The 22,864-nt window shown below is 46.2% G+C and overlaps 1 protein-coding gene and 1 long non-coding RNA gene across 6 annotated transcripts in view; one reads left to right on the top strand and one right to left on the bottom strand.

Annotated features, from left to right (window-relative positions):
• The window catches only part of HYDIN (HYDIN axonemal central pair apparatus protein), a 346,689-nt gene that overhangs the window by 194,381 nt on the left and 129,444 nt on the right, over positions 1 to 22,864 (top strand). For 3 of the 4 annotated variants that reach the window (XM_084757699.1, XM_084757700.1, XM_084757698.1), the window contains 4 exons: positions 14,380 to 14,517; positions 15,340 to 15,418; positions 20,691 to 20,801; positions 21,029 to 21,238. In XM_084757699.1, the coding sequence (XP_084613825.1) occupies positions 14,380 to 14,517; positions 15,340 to 15,418; positions 20,691 to 20,801; positions 21,029 to 21,238 (538 nt within the window). Of the gene's footprint in view, positions 1 to 4,846; positions 5,119 to 14,379; positions 14,518 to 15,339; positions 15,419 to 20,690; positions 20,802 to 21,028; positions 21,239 to 22,864 lie in introns of those variants that run through there. The other variant, XM_084757702.1, reaches the window with a different exon arrangement.
• Positions 5 to 21,039, bottom strand: LOC311583802. 2 transcript variants are annotated; one of them, XR_014774682.1, is made up of 5 exons: positions 20,907 to 21,039; positions 13,359 to 13,407; positions 11,840 to 11,976; positions 10,547 to 10,742; positions 5 to 704 (listed from the first exon to the last, which is right to left on the bottom strand). It is a non-coding gene; the product is annotated as an uncharacterized lncRNA (long non-coding RNA). The 2 variants fall into 2 exon arrangements; XR_014774683.1 differs by lacking the exon at positions 10,547 to 10,742 and having other exon boundaries at positions 16 to 704.

The following is a 22,864-nucleotide window of genomic DNA, read 5'->3' as shown; positions in this document are numbered from 1 at the left end:
AATGAGCTTATTCCATCTGGGAGCAAGGGCACGTCTTATTTATTTTTTTACTTTTTGAGAGGCCATTTCCATAATTAAAATAATGACATTTTGAAAACGTACTTGGCCAATGCTGAATATGATACATTCAATTTTTCATTGGTTCAAGCACATATTTAACCATTTTCTTTCTCTCTTCAGTACCTTCCTGTCTCTTGATATTGAGTCTTCGCTTATAACTCATTTGTTCTTTCAATCAAAGAGCCATTTAGGCAAGAGTTGCTAAGTGACGCAGACGAGCACATGAACAAGACGTGACCCTACTCCGAGGCTAGTGGGGGAAGCAGATGTGAAACTCAGGGAGGACACACTGTAATGACAGGTTCTGAGGCAGGCGGTAACCATGCCCTGCGATGTCACAATGCCATGTCCCAAAGCAGAAGTGTGGGAGCCTTCTAAGTCACCGGAGCTGGGTATGGATGTAAGCTGGACTTGGAAGTCACGGAAACCTGGACCTTGAGCAGAACTCAAAGGGCAGAGCCAAGCTGGTCTAGCTCTAGCCCAGCTTAAGGGGAATCCATCTAGCACCATCATCACAGATGGCGTCTCTTCCCCTTCACGCTGCTCGTCATCAAGTGTTGGCCTCATTCGTAGATCAGCTCTTCTCCCAGTCTCCAAACAGTTACCAGCACTCCTGGGACCGTGCCCTTCCAGACTCCGAATCCCTGGGGAAGATTCACTCTGGTCAGACAAAAATGTAGTCACACTTCCTGTTCCCTCCCCCACAACCAGGAAGCTGATGGGCTGGTCCTTGTAGTCCTTACCTCATTCCACACACCAAGGGCTGCTGGTCGTGGCTTGTGGACCACTGAGGTTGAGAAAGCTGAGAATGGGGTGGATCTGTAAACAAAACTGCCCCGGGCAGAGAATGGGTTTGGGGAAGAGGCGAAGCATGGAGCACAGCACGGTGAGGCCTTGGCCTTCCTTGGATGAGAGAAATAATAGGGGTGCCCCTGCAGAGGTGTGCTGGCGGCCCTGTGTAACAGCCCAGTGTGGTGCTGCTCCACAACGGAGTTTAAACTTTTGGAGTGGTGAGCCCTGTGTTGTCATCAAGAGAATGACAGGGTCAGGGGTTTTCAGAACAATAATTGATAACGGTTGGTGCCGGTCACTCTTTCCTTGACTTGCAGGTACCATAGTCCCCTGCTGCTCTTCTTGTCCCACTACCCTTCCTTCTCAGCGCTGCCAATAATCACGACACTGGAGCAAGGTTCCCCCTCTTCCCAGTGATGGAGCCCCCCAATAGCTTAAGTCCACCTCTACTTCCAAGACTCTGGTCCCCTATATATACCCCTCTACCACAGTTCTAAGTTCACTGCACTCGTGGTCTCTTCTCTTGGCTGTCTACCAAGTGACTCAGGTCCAACATGCCACATTGTAATTCTTGTCCCCTCCCCTCCCCATTTCTCCCTTCCCCACCCTCCATCTCCTCCAGGGCTCCTTGTCCCAGTGAGTGACATCACTATTCCCCAGGAAGGACCAGAATCCTTCTCCATCCAAACCCCACCCACTATGTCAAACCCACCTGTTCTACCTTATAAAAACCTCCTGTTCAGTCCCACTGCTCTAACTCTTTTATTCACCATCACCTGTGATGTGGGTGGCATGACAGCCCTCACTGGGCCCTCAGCTTCCACACGTGCACCCCAGTCTCATTTCTACTCAGGATCCTGAGGAGGAGGAGCTTGTGTCTCCCCCTCTCCCCTCGCCCCCTCCGCTTACGTCAACAATGATTCAAGTGACCCACACTCTTTAGAATCAAGTACAAGACACTTGGGATGATATTCAGTGAGCTTCGGCCCGGGCTGGTCCCTGAGTTCCTCCTAGTTGGTTCCCTCTCAGCATACACCACAATGACAATCTTCTTTTTATTTAATGTCCCAGCTTCTGTCCCATGTACAGCTGCTCCTGTGCAACTACCTCATCTCTGCTGAAAGCCCTTCCCCCACTCTCTCCTAGCTTCTGCCTGGTCCTCAAGACTTAGCTTCAGTGTTCTTCCTCAGAAAAGCATCCTCTGAGACTCCTGCCCAGGTCAGAGTCCATGCTGTGAGCACGGGGACCTTGGCTTTCTCCGTGCACATCACACCTGCACTTATAGCTCAGCATCCGTTCTCCCAGTGGGCTTTTAATCCCCATGGGGCTGGCAAGTGCATCCTCCCAGCACATTCTCCTCAGCATCTTTGGAGCCCCAAAGTCTGGCAGTACCCTGAGGTAATCGACATCCAGGCCCTGGTTATTGCAGCGAGAGGAAGGTGGGTTTTCATAACTTGTTTAAGGATCTTTTCTGTCAGCTTCCTGGCACCTGCCAAACAGAAAAGCTCAAGGCATAAATGTCACATATAACAGAACCAAAAATGCCACCATCCCTCCAGAAGGTCTCTCTGTGCACCAGCAGAAAAACATAAAAAACACTGGCTAAAGGTCACTTTCTGAGACATAACAACACTAACCTTTCCTTTCCCATTAGAATTCTGAGCTTTGTGGCTAGTGAGAGAACTGAAAGCACAAGTGTGGGCTTTTTCTTTTCTTGTATAGACAGGTATGAAGATACCTAGACACCTGCAGGGTGTGTGGGGTGTGTGTATGTGTGTGTGTGTGTGTGTGTGTGTGTGTGTGTGTGTGTATAAATGTGCACACATGTGTGCATGCATGATTTTGTAAGCAATTCTTACTCGTTTAAAGCATGTCTCTTATTTGAGATTACATTTCCTTCTAAGTTAGCCCCCAGGTCACATATAAGACTAAGGAAAAAGGGTCTGGTGAGAGAGCTTAATGAGTAAAAGCAGTTTCCAAGGAAGCCTGATATCTCCAGATGCCACAGTGCAAGGATCTCTAAAACAGCCTTCAGAGTCCTGAAAACAGTCCTCTGACCTCCACAAGCACACACACACACACACACACACCACATGATCACCACCACCACCCACCATCATGGTAATGGTGTTTTTAAAACACAGATGAACAGAATGAGTGAGTGTCCCAAATAAGTACTCAGGATCAGGAAATACCAGCCATTGCCTTAGGCACATGCTGATCCACACGGGTCTGCGCCCTTGACAGTGTTCTAGATTGACGGCGGAGGACGGTAGTCCATCGCACATGTACGTGTAATAAGGATGTTGCTAAGGGCCTGGGGCCTGCTGCCATCCCTGTCCCTGCTGGGATGAGCCTTACGCTGGGTGCGTCTCTTCAACCCATCTGAAGAGCAGGATGAAGAACAAGGCGCTCCGAGGGGCATATAAGAACTGATGGAGAAAACGCCTGCCCTTGAATTGCCCTTTGTTTTTAAGAGACCAGACAAGAAATGTAGACACCAAATGCAGATGTCATAGCCCAGGTACAAACCTACCTGGACTCGCAGCTACAAAGCTGAGCCGTCGCAAAGACTCAGAGCACGGGGAAGTCTCCACAGACCACTTGGGCTTTTCATTTCCAAATTAGATTATGAATAAATCAAATATGAGAGCCTAAGGGAACCAAGTGCTGCAGCAACAGAACACATTGTTTTCACATTGAGTTGTCAGGGGTGAGCACCAGCCGCTCGATGTAGTTGGGAGAGGAGGTAGACTGTCTGTAGGGAGGAGAGAGGAAGCCTAATTTTCTGGATGTTTCCTTCTGTCTTCATCATCCCTCAATTTCTTTTGCTTGAAAAATAGAACTTTTCTGAATTCACAGTAGCTGGGGCTCTGAGCTGTAGAACCGGATAAAGCTAGTTGGAGTCCAGGCTCTGCCCCTCTAACTCTCACAACCCTGGGTCCTGAATGCTTAGCCTGTATAACAGGGATAGTTCAAATCCTAATGGAGGTTTTGTGATTAAAGCAAATGCTTTCCATAAAACATACATGTCCTTAAGGTATCCTGAGCTCTCCTACCTCAGAGACTTTTTAGGTTCACTAAGGCCCCCTCTGCTCTTCCGTGGCCTTGTGGCAAGTACAACTCCAGCACAGAATTCTAAAGATTTGGAGCCAAAGAATCTTCATTTTCTCATCTTTCTGACAAAATATCTGATAAAAGCAGCTTAGAGAAGGAAGGGCTTGTTTTGGGTCACACTTTGATGGGATACAGTGCATCGTGACAGGGCATGTGATGCTGCTGGTCACATTGCATATTCAGTTAAAGGAATCAAAGAGAGATAAGTGCTAATTGTGGGTTGGGTGGGGTTGTTTTGTTTTGTTTTGTTTTTCATTTTTCCCCTTTTAGTCAGTCTGGAAGCCTAGCTCCTCTGGAACTGTCCTTACAAACATACCCAGAGATGTGTGCCCCATTTCTAAAGCCACTGAAGTTGACAAGGAGATTAGCCATCATAACAAGAGTAAACATCGCACCCCCTCTCAACATGATCCCAAACACATTACTTTAAATCATAACATCCCATGCCTGGCCACCAGAGTCTCTTATTCATCTCATAATGTGGAATCCATTTAGCTGATCTCTAAAGGTCCCACCCTCCCAACACCGCCCAAAAGTCCAAAATCTCTTCTGAGATTCAAGCCAGCCTCTTAACTGTTATTCCATACTATAAAATAAAATTTTAAAAAATAGGTTAAATTCTTCCAATAGCATTTAATAAACATCCCATTCACAAAGAGAGTAAGGGACAATACCAAGGAAAGACTGGCCCAAACTAAGACTGAAACACAGCGACACAAACAGCAAACCCTGCAGCTCCATGTCCAACATCTGGGGCTCATGATGATTTCCTCTGAGCTCCAGCCGGCGTGGGCAAGCCCTTTGGTTCTGCTCACTGCAGCATATGTAGTCTCTTTCTTGAGCCAGCTCTATTCCGTGTCTTCCGTTTCCTTGACAGATATCCCATAGTGCTGCCTTCTCTACCACTGCAGAGATCCTCACTGCAACTTGGACTTAACTTTCACAGCTTCAAACATGGCCCTCAGGGCCTCCTTTCAGAGACTCCAACCATAGAATGCATCCCCTGGCCTCAGTGTTTTTTGGACCATTGATCCAAGCCCCCTGCCCATAACCATATAATTACTGAATTTTGCGTGCCTAAAAAAATCAACACAAGAAGTCAGTGCAACCAACTACTACTGCCAGCTTAAGATATCAGCTGGCCTCCTCCTACATCAATAGAGCCTCTGGACACCTGAATGCTTCCAAAGGAGCAGAGCCGTGGCCATCTTGGACTGGGCAATCCGCAAGGCTGGTGTTTATGCCCTTCCAGCCCCTTCTCTAGCCTCACTCTTTACTGGCTGGTGTTCTAGAGTAGGATAATAGACTTTGAAATCCAAAGATGGGTCCAATGGGAATGGCGGCTACAGCCTCCCCATAATATGTTCTTCTCCCATTGCTACCTTAGCAAATTGCAAACTGGGTGGAAGGCTACGCAAGTCACCTGACCAGGGAAGGAGAGGAAGGATGCCAGGCAGAGGAGAACAAAGATGTCCCACAGAATGACTGACAGAACCCACTGTGCTTCTCTTAAATGGTCCTATACCACATGGACACTGCTAAGGCGCTGTCACATCTTCTGATTCTGCAGTTTTGATCTGTCCTGTGAAATACAGCATGCCTGCTTCTGAGGTCACAGGGCAAGACCACCAATCCAGAGGGAATGAATTCACATTTCCCTTATGGGGCGAGGAACTCTTTTTACCAGCTCTCCAGAGCACAAAGAAAATGTCTTGAGGCATAAGTGTTTCCTGTAGACAGCTGCATGAGGTCAGCCCCTCAATATGGTGATATTAGGAGCAGAAAGAGGACGGTTCCAAAATTCTGACCAAAAGCAAAAAATAGAACTACTCCTCACGCATTAGGCAACAGTCTCACAGTGCAACATGTTGTACCCTGGGGAGTCAGAATAAATGCCACCTCTGCCCAACACTGAGGCCACCATGGTGGATACACCTGACCATGAAGCCCTGTCCTTAAACCTTGATCCCTACTGACCCATCACAGCGCCTTGTTCTGTATATTTAATTACAGTATGTCCGCTCTTCATTTAAATAGGCCTTCTGTGGAGACTCTGCCCCGACACTGTATCGTGTGTTGTTGGAATACAAAGATAGATTCCTCCTGATCTATGCAGAGACAAGCAACGGAAGCTGTGCATGGGACCCAAAGACACACAAATAGCTCTTTTAAAGATGATGTGATATAATCCCCTCTTCCTGGCAGGCTTGTTTACATGAAGCTTACTTAGGAAGTGTTATTGCTATAGTTTTAACAATAAAGCCCAAGCAAAGTAGACAGTCACCAAAAGAAAAGTATTGGGACCCGAAAGGGATTAGGATGGAGGCAAAAGGCAGGGAGAGGAAGGGAGGGGCTGCAGGAAGAAAGAGAGAGATTAGGTAGGAAAGCAGTTCTGCCTGCATAGATGGGGGATCTTAAAACCCCACAGCTACAGTTTGTCCAGCGGCCTGAAGTCACTTTCTTCTCCGCTCTGTACACTGCAAATATCACTCAGAGTAGAAACCTGGTGAGGATGCTCAAAGTCGCTGGGGCAGAGTCGGTGCTTGACTGTTGGCTCCAGATAGAAGAGGGGAGCTGCCTACTGCAACTGGAGACTCTGGATGGAGTTCTATAGGAGGCCCTGGCCTATGGAGGCCACACCCCCAACTGCCCACAGTACTGCTTCAGACAGAAACCAAGGCTTTGTGTCTGGCTGGTTCCCTCTGAGGACCCTGAAGGAAGATCTGTTTCCCGGCTCTCTTGGCCTGCAGACCACCAGCTTCCTCCATGTCTTCGTAATGCCTTCTCTCTGCAGGCACCAGGGCAACCTCACACACCCCGCCCACAAGCCCCCAACTCGCCCCAGAAATATTCAAGCCATGTTGGGTTAGGGCTCTGTCCAACTTAGTCGCCACTGACAAAACGTTTCTGAGTTACTATGAGTTAGGGGTTCAGCATAAGAGGTTCAGGAGCCTAGTCTGACCTATGACAGTATTTATGCTTGAAGTCCAGTAAGCCAAAGAGGAAACATTGAAACCTAAGACCGTAGGCACAGAAACTTGGCATCAGGAAAATGAAAGCTGCTTAGCTGGAAAGTTCTAGGAGGCAGACCTGGGAGGGGACTATGAACCATGCTGCAAAGTTTTAGTTAGATTCAAAACATCACAAGCAACGAGAAGGTTTTAATTAAGAGAGAAGCATAAACATCCATAAACTAGTCAGCAGAAACAAGCTTTACAAAACCTCCCTGGGCAGTCCCACTGGGCAGTCCTGCTGGGCAGTCCCGCCAACCCTCAGCAGAAAACACTCCACCGCTGTCCGCAAGAAGAGGGAAAGTGAGCCTAAGCATAATGTCTGAAAAGAAATAAGGACTTTTGAACTGAGAAAATGTTATTATCAGGGCCAGTGTGATGGCTCAGCAGGGGAGGGCACTTGGCCACCAAGCATGACAACCCGTGTTCGGTCCCCAGAACCCACATGGCAGAAGGAAAGAATCAAATCCCACAAGTTGTATCCCGACCTCCACACCCACATACCATGGCTAGTGAGTGAGCACAGAGAGATACACAGACACACACACAGACACACAGACACAGAGAGAGAGAGAGAGAGAGAGAGAGAGAGAGAGAGGAGAGTGTGTGGGGGGAGGAAGAACTATATAGACACACAAAAAATTTTAAATCTATTTTAAAAGTCACTAAAGACTCAGATGAGCCACACTTTCTCATTGACTTTAAAGACTCAACTTACTATGCCCACCGTGCCGTTTCAGTCAGAATGCTGACAGGTTGCTCTTAAAATTTACATGAAATTGCTAAAGTTTGAAATCAGCCAAGCCCCTTCAAAAACATAAGAACGTAATAGTAATAGGGGTCTTTGTGCAGAGGTGAACAAAATAAAGGCACAGAGCCGAGAGCCCAGAAACAGTGGTAAATTTATAAAAACATGACAAAAGTGAAACTGTTGAGGCAAGAGCAGTAGAGGGACGCTATTCACTAGGTGTCCACGGAGTGATCTGCCATCCACAACGGAAAAATCCAAGCTGCAGTCCTACATTTACACTACAAAGAAAATAATTTCGCAGGGGTTAAAAATGTAAATGAGAAGGGCCAAAATATTTTTCAACTTGAAGAATGCGTAGGTGATAAAAAAAAAAGTAAGGAATCAAATAGTGATCTCTAAACAAACAATGGAGAATTTCTCAAGATGCAAAATCACACTGAAGCTAGTCATGAACTCGGCATTAGGTTTGAGAGCTTTTATTTATCAACGTGGAAGGAGTGCAAAGGCGGGTCACAAGCTGAGAAAAAATGTTGGCATGCATATTATCTTCAAATGAGTAGTGTCCATAATAAAGAATAGCTTTGAAGGAAGAGACCAAATTGGATTTAGAAAAAGGAGAGAACACGGTGACCAGTAAGTTCATGGAAGCCGAAATATTAGTGACCAACAAAGAATGCAAAGCTATTCCACCTCATTAGTGGCCATGAGTTATGGAAAGTGAAACAAGAGGCCGATCCTGGTTTATACCCACCCCGCTGGAGAAACTAAGATAGGCCCTGACCGCATGACATCAGGAGGTGCATGGCTGCAGCTCAGACATGGCTGAAGGAAGTTTAAACTGATAGTCACTTTGAAGATGTCTCTGTCTAGTGAGAGTTTCGGCTGGCGCAGTCCCACTGAAGAGCAGCTGGTCACGCTGATGGGCACATTCCCAAGGCCCCGCCCTGCTCTGTAGCCCGCCAGTCTGCCTTTGTGCCATCTTTTCCCAGGTCTGCTTCTCCTTCCTAAGACCCACTTGCTTCCTGGATTGAGCCTCCTTCTGGCCTGCCACACTGTCATCCTGCAGTGGCATCCCATTCAGGACCACCCGGCTTCCCTTTGATCCTCAATGTGTGTGCTGGGGGTAAGGTGTGCATACATGTTGGTGTGGGTGTGCGCATGTGTGCATGCCTATATAGGCACATGTGTATATATGTATAGGCCTGAGGTCAATGTCAGATGCTGGCCTCCCTCGCTTTACCCACGTCTCTCACTTATCAACTCATCTGGGCTGAGTGGCCAGTGAGCTTCAGGGATCGGCCTGACTGTGCTCGCCTAGCGCTGGGAGTACAGACTTGTGCCAGCACACCTGGCTTTGCACATAGGTGCTAGGTGCCTGAGCTTGGTCTCTCACACTAGCCAGGCAAGAACTTTACCACCTGAACATCTCCCTAGCCTCTCATTAGTTCATCTCTTTCCCTCCCAGTGTATGTGAAATATGCAGAATGTTTCCTAATATCTGGAAAACAGCATCTGCTGCTTTGCCGAACCGGCCAGAATTCCCATCTGTTCCTCTCTATCGATAAATTTCCTCTGGCCTTTGCCCTCAGCATGACATCACCATGTTTTAGACCTCCTCCTGTTCCTCTCCAGTTTGTCGCTGATTCTGTCCCAGGCAATAGGAGAAAGGAGAATAAACGTGTCTGTCCTATGAGCTCCCCAACCCAACCTTCCGTGCTTTGAGTCATTAAACTGAAACTACCTCTCTACAAGGTCGGTGAAGACTGAATTAGCCAGGTGAAGTCCTGTCATCATGTCATCATCATCAGTCTGTCTGTCTGTCTGTCCACAGCCCCCATCGCACCCCCTTGTGCACAGTTCCCCACTCTCTTCTCAGTGGGGAATCACAAGCTGTACGCAAACGTGCTAACGTACGCCAGTCACTCCTGTTACAAATATGCAGCTGTTAGCAAATTGAGGTCCACTGTGAGTGAAAACAATAGGTCAGCACTTCTTCGGCGTCCTCAGAGCCCTCTGGGAAGCCCCTAGGCTTTCTATAGCCCATCTACCAAAAGTCCAGCTGGGAGGTATCTGACCAGAGGGTCAGCTTAGCCTCAGAGCCTGAGAGAACGAGAAGCCATCTCTCAAATCTGACCTTCCAGAAGCAAACCTGCAGTCTCTCTGACACACCTGCAAGCGGCCCGAGGTTTCCAGCAGAGGGAGGTCCCAGGATCGGGGGAGGCCTTTAATCTACTCTCTATAGAACTTGAAAGTGGTCTTTATGTTGGGTCTCTTGCCATCCAGCTCTGTCTGTAGTTCAGTATACTCCGGTTTCCTGACATGGCAGCTCTGTTTCCCTCCAGATGAACCACTAAGGTTCTAGGTTTGGGGTTGGGTTTTTTTTTTTCCATTTCAGTTTTGTATGTTATAAAACTTTTTTGGTCCTGCTTTCATGTTGTTATAGAAGACTCTGGTCACCTTGTTACTGGTTCACACCTTTTAAAAGCATTTCCCGAGTGTCTTTAATATCAGCTGCGGACATCAGCCTCACAGAGAGTCAGTCAGAGCGAAGCTGGCTTCTAAAGAAACCAGTGGAGAGTGTCAGTGAAGAGCTGAGCCCGGGGCCAGATTACGGTGGCTCGTCTCCTTTAGGAACAGGATTCATAAGGAGTTCGTATACCTATGTATTCACGTTAATTAAAAGTCTCCCGAAGTATATAAGCCATCTCTATGGGAGGCCAGACACTCAAAGAAACTGACTTTTTAAGCCTTCCGGTTTTGAAAGTATTTTTCAAGTGCTTTGAAGCTGAACATATTATGAGATTTCACAGTCTACCTGTTCGGCGGACCTTCTGAGCGTGTGTAGCTCTGGGGACACCTTCTGGAGCTTCATAGAAGTGGCAGTGTCTCACAGAAATCCCTCTAAAAGAGCCTCAAGGTAGATTCTGTTAAGTGTCTTCTCCTAGTCCCCTCGTTGCTAAACTCCCGAGACATCTCTTCAGGGCAAGCAAGGTCAGTGATGTCTTCTTTTCCTTAGATTACAAGGGAAGGTCCCAGATGACACATTACATGTTCCTTGTGTGAGGGATTGTGATGTCTTTGTAACTCTTTAACACAGGAAACTAATTAACAGGACATTTTCCCCTCTCATGTATATGTAAGCGTGTATATGTAAGTGTGTATACATGGCCGTAAATATGCGGTGCGTGTGTGTTCAAAAGGCATGTGGAGAGCCAAGACTGACATCAGGTGTCTTCTGTAATCGCTCTCCACCTCACTTATTCAGGAAGGGTCTCTCCATCGAACCCACAGCTCACGGGTTCCGCTAGCCAGCTTGTTTCCAAGGATCCCGTCTCTGCCTCCTGCGCTCTAGAGTTACAGCGAGGCGTCCTTGCCCACCAAGTAGTCTCACGAGTTCTGGGGATCTGAATTCTGGTCTCCGTGCTTGCACAGCAAGCGCTCTAACTGCTGAGCCATGTCCTCCCCCCTTAGGGGACTCTTGAATACAATGCCTTATTCAATAAGCGTTGAGTGAGCATCACCCTGAAACTGGATACAGCATCATGTGCTAGGGTGGAGGTGGTGATGGAGGCAGGCCTGGCTGCTGAGTGGACTGCAATGTGTGGTCTATGGAAGTGTGAATATGACCCCAGGAAGACATAACCTCCTGAGAAACTCTTGGTCTGTGAGGGACTTTCTAAAGGGCAGGGCCATGCTAGAGAAAGGTGCTCCCAGCACCCACAGCCTCAGGCAATGAGCACATCCTCCTAGCAGGGGGATCTGTATTGTTTTTGGAAAATAGCAAATGCCTTTTGTCCAGCCAGTCAGAGCACATCTGCAGGCCCTTTGCATAAGGCTGGAGGCTGTCCTGGCCCCTCAGTAAGGGACACTTCTGGAATACAAATGTAATAAGTAAACCAATTGTCAGTCACTGTGTCCACTGCAAAGTGACCTGTCCCAACCACTATGCTCCCTACCACCGGACCCGGGTGGGACCTCACTGCCCAGACCAGAGTGTGTGTGACCTCCACCTTCCTGCACCAGCTTGCCGTGGAGGGGAGGACAGGACATGAGAGAGGCAGTCATTTTTATTTAACTGTGTAGCACAAATGTTTGTACTCATCCTTACCCATGAGGTCAAAATAAAACACAAAGATGGAGACTCCTGACCCTGACCCAGTGCTGTTTATCAGCCTGCGTTTGACATTCAGATGCTGCTGCTGTGGCCCAAAGGTGTGTCCTCTCCTGGTGTCTCCAGCGATCCCTCTAGAATTGAAGCAATATTGATTTTCCCTGATTGCTGCATACTCTCTTTTAAAAATAACAGGATCTAATCCTGTGAGAGCCAGCATGGCAGGAAAATAACTATGTAAGCCCGAGGGAGAAGGAAGCCAGGCTACACCTGCAGGAGAAAACCTTTTTCTGGGGAGAGCCACACCAGTGTTGGAGTTGGATGCGGGGGAGGGGGGGGCAGGCTTTAATGAGTTAAAGCCTCTGCTCAGTTGAAGGTCCCATTACATTAAACTCTCTTGTTTGTTTCCAAAGAGACCTCTGGCTTCCCAGTTGAGGTGTTGTTTTCAGACACTCCACAGCTTTTTATTTTTCCTTGACAGACATTCTCACATGTTCTCTTTTCAATTTGGAAGACATTGGGGGTGAGGGTGCCAGTGTTGGATGAAAGAGTGCTATTATGTGCACCGTGGCCCAGCAGAAGGTCCCCTCCAGGAATCTCTGCTGACCTGTGGTGATTTAATAAGTGCTCAGAACTGTCCTCTGTTGGGGTTTCACTGTCCCTAGCTGGGAAGGGCTACAGTGTTAACCCCACATTAATTATCAGCTCTACCCTGAGCTATCACAGTGACTTCCCACCCATGGTGGCTTCTTGTCACCAGAAGCAGCTGGGATGACTTAAAACTAACTCCTGGGCTCTTACTGGAGACCTGAACCTGCCCAAGGAGGGGGCCAAGAGTCTTAATTGTATCAGGTTTCTCAGGAGATTTTCCTATACCCCGTCCACCCCTACAGAGAGGCTCTGCTAAGAAACCAATGTCAACTTTAAAAAAAAAAAACCATCTGTTCTAAAACCAGCCCAGTGGATGCTCGGGAAAGATAAGGCCGTCCTAGGTGGGGTATGAGTGTGGCTCACTGCTTACCTGCCCTCATTTAACCACCTACCCTGCCAGGCAGCCAATCAAACATCCATTGAGCTCAGTGTCTGTGTAATAGACTTTGTGCTGCAAGGACGAGGAGAAGACCCATGCCCTCCAAAGCTCATGGTTCTGTAATGAGCCCAGTTACAGATGACACCAGCTCTGAGGTTCCTCAAGGGGAAGTAAAGTGGTCTTCCTTCATAAAAACAGCAGGCAACGCTCTGCTCAGAGCCTTCACTAGGCAAATAAATAACACTGATTTTTTCCCCCTATTGAGTTTTGAAATGAATTAAGGCTAGCATTCCATTTGTAGTAATCATATAAGACATTCCCTTAAAATAAGCCTACTAATGATAATATATTATATTATGTCAAGTGTGACATGTTTGGTGGTTTTCTTTAACATTAAATGTGCATAGGTCATATAATTCAGCAGTTCCCTACCAAGGAATTTGTCCAAAAAGAATGAGTTACTCAGCAAGGTTTGTATCAACTCACACTTTTAGAGGCATCAGTCCATACTTGGTTCATCTTGTTTCTTTGGGGCCTGTGACAAAGCAAACACACAACGGTATGGAGCAAACCCATTCATCTCATTGCAAGCCAGAGAGCAAAGCGAGGAAGGAGACAGGAGCATTCTGCCATGCCCTTTAATGCTATATCCTCAGCGACCTAAAGGCTCGCTAGGCCTTACTTCCCAAAACTTCCACCACATATGAGTAGCACCAAGCTACTTGTGATTAAATAAGTGAACTGGGCTGAAATTTACAGTAAGACATAGAGGAAGACATAGGAGTCCAGAATAAAAGTCAGGTGTGCCCAGAAAGAAAAGAGGAACGGGAGTGAGCCCACCACCTTGGCCTCAGCCTCGGTGAGATCTAAAGGCCTTTATCGTCTAACTAGTGACACCTGAACGTGGGCTAGCGCAGCCACCTAATTTCCCCTGGATCCCCTTGACTCAGAACTTGAGTGGCAGCAAACTCACCAATGGGCTCCGTGTTGGGATGTGTCAATCAAGCAAGGTGCTGAGGATTCCACACTAGAAGGGATGGGTTGGGTTTTTGTTTGTTTGTTTGTTTGTTTGTTTGTTTTATTCAGGATCCCAACAGGAATTGCGTTACATTCCTCACCCTACTCCCAATCTGCATTCTGCTTGTGTGGGAGCAGATCCTCACTCATTCCTGTGCATGCTTGGCTGTGCAGTTCAGGCAGCGCACTGTATCTGGTGCTGTGAGAAACAAGTCCTGGGGCACAGTCAACCAAGGAGGCGAAGGAAGATGGGGGAGGGGACTCTCAGGAGTCTGGTTATGCTCAGAGGGGAGATCCTGGATCCAGGCTGAGATGGGTGGTCCTCAAAACTTTGAGGACTGAGACTGATGAGATTTGAAGAAGCCAAGTCCAAGAGAGGGCGCAAGACTGGCCTTCTGGGTCTTTGTGATGTGTCTTAGAAAATGGTCTTAGAAAATGAGAGCTCAGGGGCCAACAATTTGTAATTTAAAACGCCCCCTTGCCTTGGTAGGTTTGTGCCATCTGCCAAGCCCTACAGTGGCCTCATTTCCCAAGTGGAGTCCATCCCAGTAACCTCAGTAACCACCAGCTCGCTAGCAGCCCCGCCGATGATAGAGTCTACCGAAATGGACTTCAGCGACTCTATCAAGTAAGGAGGCAAAACCAGTGTGGCCTTGTTCCCTGCAGCATCATTTCCTCTTCGCTGAACTTGCGCTCTTAATACCCATCCCTCACCTGTCCATTCAGCAACACACTAGTCAACAGTTAGGTGAGTGTGCTAGGCCTACCAGCTGGCCCTCACAGTTAAAGAGCTGAGAACCATCTGTGTTCTCAGGTAGGGAACAGAGCTCTTAACCCTGGGGTACTGGGTCCTTCCTTCCTTCCCTTTGCCTCTCCACAGAGCAAAGTTCTGCCAACAGGATGGGACTCAAGGTAGAAATCATAAAATAATGTCAACATCCATCCATCAGACATTGCATCCTCACAATAAAAATGCTCCGAATAGTTAGAAAATTCATCTAGGTATGGTGGGGCATGCTTGTCATGCCAGTCTTCAGGAGCCTGAGGCAGGAGGATTATGAGTTTGAAGCCAGCTTAGACTGGACAGTGACACCCAGACTAAAACGAGATCAAACATCATGAACTTGAACACTGAGCACTGAGGAAGTGTCCAAACTGAAGAATTGCTCATTCTTCCCAGCATGCCTTGCAAGCTGGGCATGAGCCTGATGCCCCCAGGAAAGGGTGGCCGCTGGGAGACTGAGCAGTGTAGATGGCCACTCTACACATTTGAAGGCAGAGGACAGATGAGCACCGCCAGCTTAGAGAAAGTGTCTCTTGAGTGATGCTCTCTACTTATTCTGGGATATGGTAGCGAGAAAGGGAAAGATGGGTGTTGGGGGTACGTACGCCTGGGCTGGTGATGAGGGCTGCCGAGTGAGTCATTCTCTCGTTTCTGTAACCTCCCCAGGACAATCCTCATAGATGACGAAGCTGGACCTGAAGAAAGAGAACTGAAAAAGCCCACAGCATCCACCGTGGTCTCAGAAGTATGATTCCTTTGCTCCTGAGTGGGGTTAACAAGTGAAAGATCCTTCCCAAAGCTGAGAGGAACCATGAGCAGGATGCCAAGTACAACGCTGGGGTGGAACTGGCACGAGGCTTGGTAGCTTGGCCTGGGTCACTTCTCCCCAGAGTGAGCACCTCAGTGAGAGCCCAGGATCCCTCGGGACACAAGTTTCCAAAAAGTGAAAAAATTGGTGATCTCTAGGCCTCGGTGGTCATGTGTTCTCCCCACTCCCTGCATAGGGGCTGCTAATGGGAAAGGATCTTTCTCGAGAATAATGTAGTATATGCAAAAGGCAAGTTTAACACCTTGGGCTCGGGAAGTGGCCCGGTGGCTAAAGTAGCTGCTATGCAAGCCTGAGGACTTGAGTTTAAATCTCCAGCTCCCATGCAAAGGCCAGGTCTCTGCGTCATGCATCAGGGACCCAGCACTGGTTGGACAGGTGTGGAGACAGGTAGAACCCTACAGTCTCGTCAAATTGCTTAGCCCCAGGATCAGTGAGACACTCTGCCTCAAAAAGATAGTGATCAAGATGTAAACACAGACGTCTAGCCTCCACATACATGTACACAGGTACCTGCTCTCACATGTATACACAATAAGCATCTATGCACACATGCCCTCCCCACATATGTAGAATGCATGCCCTTAAATACTTCCACTAGAATGACAGACTACAAAAAACACTGGAGACACAAAGTTCTTCACTAGAAAGATATTTTTTATTGCATCTTAGAAATAGCAAAGAAGAAAAAAATTTTCAAGACCCAAAATGAATTATTTTGTGTCCAAGCTAAGACAAGAGTCATGACAAAAAAATTATGCATGACCAGAGATTTTCATATATACAGACAGGGGGCAAATTGGTGTACCCTCTATGACATGTAACTTGGCAGGTTTATTAATATTTAAAATGCATACTTCCTCTTCTAAATTATCCTCCAGATATGCCTCTGTGTTTATAGGAAGATATATCTAGCCTTGTACATCACAGTTTTGTTTATAAGAGCAAGTAAGAGCAAGAACATTTTGGAAACAATAATTCTGCCAACAGGAGATTAACTGAATAAGCCAAATTGCATCTGCACAAGGCAGTGCTATGGAATTCTATTATACAAAGCAAATAAGTTCTCTACCAGTTTGGTATAATGTCTAAAGTATTAAGTAAAAAGGGCACATAGTGTGCTACCATTTGTGTCAAGGCAGAAGTATATAAAAACAACAATTAATAGTTACTTTGTAATATTTCATACATAGGGGTTTTGCCTGTGCGTGTATGTATGTGCACTGTGTGTATGCAGTGCCCAGAGAGGCCATAAGGGGCATCAGATCTTCTAGAATTGAACAGATGGTTCAGTGGTCAGGCAGGTGTTGGGAATAGAACCCAGATCCCTGCGAGAGCATCCGCTGTTCTTACCCACTGAGTGATCTCTCCAGCCCCAACAACTAGCACTTATTGAGCACCTAATACACTTTCCATAACTGTAAACATTTGTCTGGCTGTCAGACTTAGTGTTCTCTATGCCTCTTAAATGGCAGCATAGATATATTTGCTTCCGCATAGAATATCTAAGAAGTGCAAGGCTCAGGAGGGCTGGGCATATTCTTTTCTTGTTCTGTTCGCCATTTTAGCAGCAGTACCAAGAACTAGTTCACAGTAGGTTGTCTGTACTTACCAGTCAAATAAAGACTAGACAGCCAGTTAAGAGCACTTACTGCTCTTCCAGAGGACATACCCAGCACCCACATCAGGAAGTGCACAACCACCTGAAACTCCAGCTTCAGAGCATCTGGCATTCATTTTCCATCCTCCATGGACACCTCCACTCGCATGCACTTACCCACTCTCAAATATTTTTAAAATATTTAAAAAGTATTTTAAATTAAATTTTCTTTTTTATTATTTTTTTTGTTTTCTCATATACATTTATATTATTACACATATATACAATAAACTACCTATAGCAAGAAGAACCATGACACAATGAGGAGTTATATGTTACAATATTAGTGTTTTGGCTATTTGTATTTGGCACCCTTGAAGAAAACATCTTTCCTATCTTAGTGCATCTAAAATTCTGAATGTAAATCAATATCTATATCTCGTCATTCTCAACTTAAAACATCTATCTAGACCTAAAAACATTTTAACCTCTAAACAACTAAGCTTAATTATTGTGAACTAAACTATCTGGTCTTCAACTCCATCTGAGACTTGAGAAGTGATAAAATTGATTACCTGAGTATACCAGGAGTGCAGGTTAATAGCTCTCGAAAGGTGAAGATGACAGAGACAGTTTGGTATCTGAATAATCACCCAAAATCCTCTATAACATTGGAGCATCATCTTCAGCCTTCTGACCCAATATATCTGACAGACATGTTTGTGAGGCAGGAACAATTGAGGACTTGCTTACCCAGAGTTTGGCCATTGACTCTGCCTACATCCAAGCTTGCCCTTTTTAAGGCAGAATTCTGTTTGTGGTAGAAACAAGAACATTTTTCCCAGTGGCTTTTTTGCCACATTTGAAGCCATCTCCATAAAGAGGCTCTTTGATGCTCTTTGAGTTAGGCTGGGTGTTGCCAGGAGTTAACCTGTCTCATTGTCAGTGAATCTTTAAAATAATTTTAAAAACATTTTTAAATGCCATATTCTGTATGTCTCTGAGGTTTTTGAAGACCTTATCTAACTATTTTACTTTGTCTTTCTATAGAATATATCTATCTGTTACACCTAAGATGTATATTCTTGTGATAAAAATAGAATAGTAATTGATGTGACCATGATTTGATCAACTAACAATTAACTTGTATATGTTATTTATCCTAAACAGCTGCAATAGCATTTCAAAGTATTGGAAATAAACCTTGTATTATACTTGAGTTATATGGGTATAATACCTTATATTAGAGTGTATATATATATATATATATATATATATATATATATATATATATATATATATATATATATATATTTGTGTGTGTGTGTGTAGAATAATCTTATATTGAATTCTATACCACTGTATCTAAACTTATTTTATGCCTATATACAAAATTCTATACCAGCGAATTAAAAATAACCTTGTGAGTGACAACTGAGGCATCAAGTAGAGGAGTAGAGTCACTAATCTACTTTTTGTTCTCTCTTCCCTATATATCTCTATTCCCCCTTTTTTCTTTTCAACCACTATCTCCAAACCTAAGAATGTAAGATAAAGGAAAAGATAGACATGCCTGAATCCAACCTTGTTTTCTCTCTAAATAAGACCAATAATAACTTGTAACCGACTCTCATTGAAAATAACCATCTACAGCCCAAGAAAGCAACCAAAAGCCTACCCAACCCCCCTTAAAGGAAATAGGGCATCATTCTCTTAAGGTTTCTTCCAGCTGATTTGGGATGAACAATACCTTTGTAGGGGCCCAAATAAAATTGGGGAAATGGTTAAACAAGCTAGGAATAGCATTTGTGGTCCAGTTTCTAAATGTTGAGAAATTCCAGGCTTAGTTAGAGTCCTGTGTGGGAGTTTGAAATGCTGGACCAATTGCAATTGGAAGCTTTCTTTGAAGGTGTCCTGGGAGTTTATAATAAATTTTCAAAAACTAGTAAAATGAAGAAAATAATTAAATGGAATCTATCAAAAACAAACAAACAGTGGTTATCTAAGAGACAAATGAAGTGTAAGGAATATTGGTGGGAGTATTATTTTTTAACCATATGTTTTTAATATATTAAATTTGTGTATGAATGTGTATCAACTTCTTTTAATATTTTAACTAATGCTTATGAAGACTTCTATCACATGAGAGGTAGACAGAGATATATACACAGGACAGGGATGCATATACATACATGTGTACTATAACCTACTCATTGTAATTTCTTTGCTTAGATCCTTCTCTGCTTTTTAAAAAATTATTTATTTATGTATGTGTTCTGTGTGCATAAATGGTGCATTCCAGAAGAAGGCATCAGATCGCAGTATAGATGGTTGTAAGCCACCAAGTGGTTGCTGGGACTTGAACTCAGGACCTCTGGAAGAGCAGCCAGTGCTCTTAACCACTGAGCCATCTCCCCCTGCTTTTTTAATTTCACATATTTGTCTCCTGAATATTCATTGATTTCCATCTTCAGAGACACTTGTTGTGGAAAATCCACACAACACTGAAAAATCAGAACTCCTTTGAACCCCATCATTCATAAGAAAATACTGCCGACGTTTTTAGCGGGCCCCCAGATATCTGCTTTGCGCATGCAAACCTCAGGATGAGCTTACCCCCACTAATGCCTTCTGAGTGTGGCTCACATGAGGCCCATGTCATTTCCTATGAATGAAACCACCTTTTCTCTCAAGAACACGTTGCACATATTGTTCCTGGCCCACAAATACACACTGTGGATAGAGAAGTGCTATGCACACTTTATTTAAAGCATGCTATTTCTAGTGGGCAGTCAGCTTGTTCTCAGAGCTCCCCGGTTAAAATGATTCTACCGTAAATACTCATGTATGTACATTTGGGGCATTGTCCAGTTGTTGTTGTGAGGAAATGTCCAGTTTCTTTTTGTTGTTGTTGTTTCTTTTTTATTTTATTTTTACTTTATTAATTTATTCAGATTACAACTCAGTTGTTATCCCATCACTTGTATCCTCCCGTTCCTCCCTCCCTCCCGCTTTCACCCTATTCTCTTCCCCTAGGTCTATGACCGAGGAGGACCTCCTCCCCCACTATATGGTCACAGGCTATCAAGTCTCATCTTGGGAGCCTGCTTATTCTTTCTTTGAGTGCCACCAGGCCTCCCCACGAAGGGGAGGTGGTCAAATATGGAGCACCAGAGTTCATGTCAAAGTTAGAAGAAAAAGTGGGGAAGAGCCTGGAACACACTGGCAAAGGAGACAACTTCCTGAACAGTCTCTTTAGCTGTATTTTCAATTACATATTCTTGTGTTGAGGATGGGGTGGGGTATATGCTCTTGAGTGCAGTACCTATGGTGGCCGGAAGAGAAAGCCGATCCTCTGGAGCTGGAGCTGCAGGTGCCTATGAGCCGCCTGCTGTGGATGCTGGGAACTAAGCCGAGGTCCTCTGCAATAGCAGTGCCTGCTCTTAGCCACTGAGCCATCTCTCCATCCCCCACAAGCCCCGTTCTTATCATCATATTTTCCATATTTCCTTTTGCCCAAAGGGAAAGGGAGGTGTGCATTGATTATGCGCTGTCACTCATGCTTGCTTTTCCTCCCGCGCTCATTTTCAGGCAATCAAATACAGCTCCGCAGGAACAGAAAGGAGCCAGAGCCAGATGGAGTACCCAGAATCCCTGTGGATCTTCGAACAAGAGGAGATGCTCTCCATTGGGATAGAAGAAGTGAGTGATACCCCTGGGGTCCTTAGTCGCCCAGCACGGATGCTTCCCAGCACCTGCTTCTTATTGCAAACTAACATCCACCCAGCAGAGCATTTCCACTGTTACCTCCACGCGTGTTCCAGAGCCCGAAGTCAGGAATGCGTCTGCCCACTGGCAAGATTTAACTCACCCACTGCAGACCCATCACCCCGACAGCTCTTCGCATGCGGGATGGCTTCTCTCCACAGGTGTTTGACATTCTGCCCCTCTACGGAGTCCTGCAGCCATACAGCAGCCAGCAGATATCCTTCACCTTCTACGGCCACTGTGACATCATCGCACGGGCCAAAGCTCTGTGTGAGGTGGAAGGAGGCCCCACCTATGAGATAGTGCTGAAGGGGGAGGCCTCCCTGGTCAACTACTCCTTTGACACTAAGAACATTAACTATGGATTACAGGTACTGCAGACACCGGGGGCGGGGGGGGGGGGAGGGGGGGAGGGGGCTTTTCTGGGTTCGCCAGGTTGGCCGTAAACATGGACCGCAGTCCTCGCCCTTGAATCCCCTCCGGTCTGGTCACTCACGCCCTTCATCTGTAATCAGCTTCCTTGCCCTGGCTTGCTCTTCTCGCTGTTTCTTCCAGTTAAGCGTCAGAAGATGCTCGCTTTTTCAGTCCAGAAGCTGCCGTGACTCTTCTGTTTCTCCCCCTCAGCTCTTTTTTCTCACACACACACACACACACACACACCCTCCACTTAAACAGTCTCCAAGGCTCTTTGGCCGCCCCTCTCTCTCCTGCACACCCCACATACCTGCAGCATCCGGTGTTTCCAAGTTCCCTACCCGAGTCCCACTCAGGGTCACCCGAATCACTACAGGACTTCATCAAGCGTACCTAAGTTTTTGTTTTGATGTTGTTTTTTTTTTTTTTTTTAAGACAAGGGGCTAGCGCAGCCTAGACTTAACCTCAAACTCACTGCATAGCCAAGGGAGGCCCTCAAATCCCTGGTCTTTCCATATACCTGTCCCAAGTGCACAATGACCCCTGGCTGCCATACCTAAATATTACAGCAGTCTGCTCCCAAGGTAGTCCAAAAGAGACTCAAGGTCCAATCCAGTGGGCCCAGCATCTGGCCTGGGGTCTCGCTTTTCAAAACCAAGCTCCCTGGCATGTGACACCAGTCCCGCTGGTCTGCAGACACACAGCAAGCAAGGGATCCTGTCACTACTAGCCTCTTGTAGACACCATTGTCTGATACATTTTCCTGGAAATGTGCCTTCATTCCCCCGTCCCTGGGCAGTTCACCCCAGCAGCACAGGATGCAGGAAAGAGCAGTTTGTTATCGTGTCTGGATTCCCACTGTTACCTTAGGAGCATCACGTCACTTCTCCAAGTGTCAGCATCTCTCCTCTACAGGCTGGGCAGGGGCAGCAATGCCCAGCCCACCAGTCGGTGGCTTTGCTCTGGTCACAGCAGACATTTACTCACCAGGAGCTTCCTTCTCTGTCACCCATCAGGTCACTTACTGAGGATGTCCTGAGCATTTTTTCCCCTTTTTCATCTTAGAGTCTTTTTTAATAATGGTTTTGCTCTTAGAGAATTTCAACCAGTGTATTTTGATCATATTTGCCTCCTCATCCAACTCCTCTCAGCTCCTACCCACCTTGGCCTAGCTCCCGCTTGCTTTCTCGCTCCGCTGCATGAACTAGCTGACTTTTCCAGCATGTGGACTCTGCCCTGGAGTGTGATCAGTATACCAGGTGTCACACCATGAAAGAGAACTGTCGTTCTCCTAGCAGCAAACAAATATGAATAGCTCCTCAGCTGGGGCATGGAATGTGGAACGTGGAACCCCCCCACCCCCGACGCGCGCACACACACACACACACACACACACACACACACACACACACACACACACACATGCCCGCCCTGCACAGACACATACATGCAGCTGCCCCATTGTGTCCGGAAAACACTGTTTCCTTGAAGTTACACATCACATCTGCCTCTTAAAACCCTTCCGCTCCATCTTCCACATAGATCCCTGAGCCTTGAGAGGAGAGGTGTGATGTAGACATTCT

Source organism: Acomys minous (assembly GCF_964271855.1).
Source record: "Acomys minous genome assembly, chromosome: 14".
Lineage (NCBI taxonomy): Eukaryota > Metazoa > Chordata > Mammalia > Rodentia > Muridae > Acomys > Acomys minous.
Note: the sequence above shows the minus strand (reverse complement) of the source record. Positions and strands in the feature narration are given on the sequence as shown.